The sequence below is a fragment of the Agrilus planipennis genome, unplaced genomic scaffold, assembly GCF_000699045.2.
Source record: "Agrilus planipennis isolate EAB-ADULT unplaced genomic scaffold, Apla_2.0 scaffold291, whole genome shotgun sequence".
NCBI classification, from domain to species: domain Eukaryota; kingdom Metazoa; phylum Arthropoda; class Insecta; order Coleoptera; family Buprestidae; genus Agrilus; species Agrilus planipennis.
This window is the reverse complement of record NW_020440480.1, coordinates 105,013-111,150: the sequence shown is the minus strand read 5'-3', so window position 1 is coordinate 111,150 and position 6,138 is coordinate 105,013. Positions and strand designations below refer to the sequence as shown.

Genomic DNA, 6,138 nt, shown 5'->3' with positions numbered 1-6,138 from the left:
TTTATTATTAATAATAACAAAATTTTAACAATTAAATTTTAATGATAATTTCTTAACAATCCGAAAAAAAAACACTATTATATTATTAGTAAAAAGAAAGAAATATCTACCACCATAGCAAAATTATTTATAATTCAATTAAAAACCAATTTTATTTATTTTATTCTACTTAACGTATAACGTATTCACCTTAAAGACTAATCTATGTATTTATTTAAAATAAAATTAAGGAAGTACCTACCCCAACTGATCCCTTCGCGAATGACGATCTTGACTGTTACTTTTTTCTCTTTACTTTTTGTTTTATAAATATTTATTTGTAACTATTACATATTATAATTGTTACTGTACTTACAGCTAAAGCAATTTTATCCTTTTCGTAATTTTGAAGCCTTCGTTTATATTCTGCTACGTCTGCCAGTGCCTGTCTTAAAGGTTCGACCATCTTCTTATTCTCGGCCATTAAATCAGACACCTGTTTTGTCATTCTTTCATTTTGCTTCCTCAATAACTCCATTTGATCCTATTTAATATAAATAACACACTAACGTAACTACTTAGTTATTTAAAACGTTAAAATTAGAAATAGTTTTGTTCATATACTGAGGAAATAAAACTATTTACAATTTTTTAGTTTTGGCTATTACTAAATCTATTTTTTTTTCTTGAAAATCACCAATTTTTGACATGTTGGTCGTGTTTAAATATCAATTTTCGGTCATCGTAAAGCTATACAACGAAGTGGTACTGGATGTGGTCAAATGGTCGTCATCGAAATCGTTAGGTTAAAGGTTATGATATGAAGGAACCGCAGTGAGTAAAGTGCATTTTGAGCATAGTCCAGGTTTTAATGAGAGAAGTTTCTCTCGTTGGCTTGAGTAATGTTCTAGGCCCCATGGATTTTGGTATGTGTAATAAAATGGATGCGGTACTGATAAAACAGTACTGTATGAATGTAAATAAAAGTAAAACAAAAATACTGGTATGCAAGGGAAGAAAAAGTAGGTAAAGAGCAAATATAAAGATAGGGAACGAAAAATTAGAAGAAGTGGCTCATTTTAGGTATCTAGGAAGTCATATGTGTCAGGACGGAAGGAAACATGAACGGTGGGCGCGGCGGAAAAGAAAGTCTACGAAACGTTCGAAATGTGGTATTACAGGCGAATGATGAGGATACCGTGGATAGAGAAAGTTAGAAATGAAGAGGTATTAAAAATAATGGGAGAACATAGGACTCTATGGTAGTCAATAAGAAATAGACGAGATAGGTTGGTAGGACACCTTTTCAGGCATGAAGGTCTAGTCAGAGACATATTAGAGCCAGAAACAGGAGTTAGGAGGGGTAGAGGTAGACCTAGATTAGATTACTGTTAGCAAGTACTTAAGGATGTGGTTGTTTTAGTTTTAGAGTAATGCGAAGATTAGCTCAGGATAGGAAATAGTTAAGGTAGGCGTCCAACCAGTCTTAGGCTTGACGACCTTATGATGATGATGTGTATAGTATTGTGGCCAAGGGCTCAAATTAGATTATGGAATTTGGAGCAGCCATAATTAAAATATAAGTTCTGTGCACGAAGCAGTTTAGATTATGGTATAGGGGTTGTCATGATTAATATGTAAATGCTTTGCGCCATTGACAATGGTACCTACCTATCCGTACTTTATATATATAATTAAAATTCACTTTCATTTTAATGAAAAGAAGATACAAATTATTGCAAGTTTTGCTGTAAGTTCCTAAATCATGTTCAGAATTTTTCTCAAAATTGAAAGCAATGGAGAATTCAGTCACAATTTAATGATCAAATGTGTCCAATTAGAAGCAAATGAGCACGTAATAATTAAGATTATTTTTCCTGTAATTAACATGTATTAAAGTAATTAGCTGTAAATATATTTTTAATTTTTATAAAATTACTTTAATTGGGTATTTGTTTCTAGCATAAATAGTGCAATAAAATTAAATAGGATTCGTTTGTAGTCAATCAATGTCCAATATTGGCAGAATGGATATCAGACTAATTCAAAAAACCGTCCATGAAAAACAGATAAAATGTTGTATACAGGCTGACCCAAAAAGCACGAAATATGACCAACTATAAGTTTAATCGAAAAAAATTTAAACTTGTTCCCTATTTTAATACAAGGCCTTCTAATATTATCTAAAATAGAAAGAGGAAGGTTTCGTTTAAATGACAGACCTGTGAAACACAAAGTTTCACAATCCGATAGACGTAGGTACGGAGATACAAGGGAATGCAAATACACAACCATTTAGGTTTGAAGAAAAATTTACTCTAGTTAAGCTGCATTTAATTAAAATAAAAAAAATCATCGTAAAATTCCCAATGTCAATATAAGATTAAAAAAATTGAACATCGTCGCTGAATAAGATTTTCAATCTGAGTATTTTTTCTCTCTTCGATTTCTGTCAGTTCCATTCTGAATTTGAATATGTAAATTAGTTTAAGCTACCTACTTGTAACTTAAATTCAGAAAAATATGATTTTTAATCTTTAAACCGGGACGCAAGGACAAAAAAGTCAACGATTTCAGGCCACTAAACTTCATTTATGTTTGTTTTGAATGAAAACTATGCCAAGAATAGCATCCCTGACTGAGGAGTACGGTAGATAGGATTGAAAAATCGTAAAAAAATAACTGATATTTTCTGTGTATATAAAGTATAGAGATGTGCAAAAGATTTTTTAAAAATATTTAAATATAAATTTCAAATTTGTTATTTCAAATGTAAAATACAAAATATTATAGATTTCCCTTTTGTATTTTAAATGCTAAATGCAAGATACGTATTTTCGAAATTCCTTTATCAAATAAATAGTTTTTTGTAATACACCTATTTAATTTTCTACATTTACTATTTTTCTAGGTTTTCTATCTTTATGTTATAGTTTCTTCAGTTCAGCAACAAATAGTTATTCTGTATGCTTCCTTATTTGCCTTTGTCACCTGTTTTAATTAGAAAAAGACACTGATGCTAAACACAAAAACAAGAATTTTGGATTATAGGCATTAATCATCGTAAAAGCATCGTAAAATTCCCGTGGTTAATATAAGATAAAACAAAATTGAACATCGTCGCTATTCTTTGCATAGCCTGATAATTTGGCATTCTAAACAACTTTTTGTTATGACTTTTTTTGATTAGACCCATACATCAGAGAGCTATATTTTAAACGAAATCTTCTTTTTTCTGTTTTCGAACACTCTGTATAGTGAATAAAATTTAGATGCTTTTATTAAAATAACGAGCAAATTTTGTTCCAAAAATTTTTTCCATTAAACGTACAGTTTGACCCCAATAGGCATATAGCGTAGTTTTTTGGTCACCCTATAGAAGTAGTACTTATAAAAGTTTTTAACATACTTCGGATTTGTTAAGGGCAACTTTTAGACAATAATTAATCCAAACACCCTTACAAGAGAAAAATGCAAAGGACCCACAGCTTCTGCGCCCTTGGATCTTCAGTCCTGTGGAGTTTACGGTAGCCCTAACCTATTAATCTTAAGATTTGTAGATAATTATTACCATCGAATACTTTTCAATTTATAAAGCGCGTAAAATCGTGCTATTGGCTATTCCCATGATGAATAGTACATAATCACGTGTTTACTGCACAAAACATTAATGTCCGCATGTGTCCGTGCGTGTGTATGTTTGCATGTGTGTAAGGGGGGTACTCGAGTTATTTTTTAGAGACCCATATGGAACAACAAAAAACCCGAAGTAATTGGCATTAATTGAAATCGCTTATGCGTCGGTCGTTGAGAAATAATGTTCGACTTACTTACTTACTTATATGGTAATCGGTTACCTATTATACGCCGAGACGGGTTTATAAATGCCCAGGTATCAATGAGTAGTAAAAAATGATGAATATTATAAAAATTTGTTACCTTGAGGCTGCTTATTAGGGCTAAATTATTGAGCGTGATGTCGTTATAGTAGTTCTTCATCTCGGTGAACGCTTGATCGTGGTGCTGGATAAGATTCTCAATCTGAGTATTTTTTCTCTCTTCGATTTCTGTCAGTTCCATTCTAAGTTTGAATAGGTGAATTAGTTTTGGGTACTTCTAACTTAAATTTAGAATAATATGATCTTTAATCTTTAAACCGGGTAGGCAAGGAAGGACAAAAAAGTCAATGATTTCAGGCCATTAAACTTCATCTATGTTTGTTTGTTTCGATTGAGAACCATGCCAAAAATAGCATCCCTAGTTGCGGACCGAGGAGTGCGATAGGATTGAAATGTCGTAAAAAATAAGTTAGAAAAATGAAGTGAGATAGGCTGAAATTTTCTGTCTATATTTTACCGGAAATGTATGAAATCCGTCATTGTATACAATTCCTAGGAAATATATTGTTACGATGTTGGCATCGTATTGCCGGAAAGTATGACGCGATTTGTTGCCAAGATGGCACACGTGCCTATATGAGGGCTTGCNGCGTGGAATTATGCTACTACCAGAAAGATGGCAAAAGGTGTTGGACCAGAACGGTCAATATATAATTTAATAAAGTATTTGTTTATTATACGAAAACTGTCTTTCATTTCCACAAAAAAAAAAAACGAAATGACTTTCCGAACAACCCTATATAATTGTAGTTTTAAGAAAGATAGCGTTAACTATAAAACAATTACTATGAAATTGATGTTTAACACTTTTAAATGACCAGTCTTAACTTTAACACTACCAGCTGTAAAACGGACGGATTGATTCTTGACATGGCCTTTGACTTGATTGATTTTAACTCAGGATATCGTTTGAAATATCTTTCCAGATTGCTGCACCGTATCTCACCGTAATTTAAAGCCTACGCTTTATTTTAATGTGTTACTATTTCAAGCAAACCATATTTAAGAAACGTGTTAAAATATTTAATGATTTCTATTATCTGGGAAGTTTCTACGTAGCGAAATCGCCACGTGAGGGCTCACAGTTTTTATATTTTCATGTCGAACAAGTTTAAGGGATGCAATGGCAAGAGAATGAATGTATTTGATCTAGCTTAGATATAAAAAAAGTCATTTAAACGACTGCCTAAATATTATTGTATGCATATGTATTTGTTAATAGGTACAAGATCGATTAGAATAGACCAAATGGACAATTTATAAGGGTCATTTTCTTAATTCGTTTACAGTGCTGTCAATATCTTCTTTGTATCTGACATATAGTAAAATTTAGCTTAATACGTTAAAAATGTGTTTTTATAAATTTGTATCAATTTTCATCAAAGGACTATATTATGAAAAAATTTCAAAAAACAATCCAACATCTTGTTGGCTTCAAAACTGCAGGTCCGAAATAATTTTTTTAATTTTCACTGATGTTTACAATGCGCTCTATTTTTGTGTGAATTATTTGATATTTTTCGACCTATAAATTTTAGAAACAAGGTGGGAATACTATTTTTGGTATTTTCTTCTTCGTAAACTAAATTAATTATTTTCTTAAGTTTATTTGCTTTACTTGCAGCACTTGACTACATACATGCGTCGTGGTTCCCGGCGTCACTATGGAAGTCGAAAAGAAATAGACCAGATAGGTTGGTAGGTCACCTTGTCATGCATGATGGGCTAGTTGGAGGCACATTTCAGAAGCAGAAACAGTGGTTAAGAAAAGTAGAGGTAGACCTAGATTAGATTACTGTTCGCAAATAGTTAAGGATGTGGGTTGTTCTACTTTTAGGGAAATGCAAAGATTAGTTCAAGATAGAGAAGAGTAGAGGTGCGTTTCCAGTCAGTCATAGGACTTACGACCACATAATGATGATGATGATTCATTATTAGTGCTTTATCAAACACGTTAGATTAGAACTGCCTAAATGAAGTTGCTTCATAATAAAGAAAATCCACTTTAAAAGTATAAATAGTACCTACAGGGGTGATGGGGTATAAATATAGGGTTGTTCGGAAAGTCATTTCGTTTTTTCCCGACAGAGGATTTAATTGTATTCTTTTGCACCCAACTTTACATTTAAGTCGTATAATTTTTATATGCTTTGAGAGCTCATATAGCAAGGCTTGTGTGTGAAAAATTCCAATTAATTCTACGCAGTAGTTTTTGGTTGGTGCCCTTTTAAATATGGAGAGCGATAAGCAGCATTTTCGA

The 6,138-nt window shown here is 32.1% G+C and overlaps 1 protein-coding gene across 1 annotated transcript in view; it reads right to left on the bottom strand.

Annotated features, from left to right (window-relative positions):
• The window catches only part of LOC108740266 (dynein regulatory complex subunit 4), a 101,859-nt gene that overhangs the window by 8,051 nt on the left and 87,670 nt on the right, over positions 1-6,138 (bottom strand). The window contains exons 4-5 of the mRNA XM_018474522.2: positions 3,919-4,060; positions 356-523 (exon numbers count right to left, since the gene is read on the bottom strand). Coding sequence (XP_018330024.1) covers positions 356-523; positions 3,919-4,060 — 310 coding nt within the window. The remainder of the gene's footprint in view (positions 1-355; positions 524-3,918; positions 4,061-6,138) is intronic.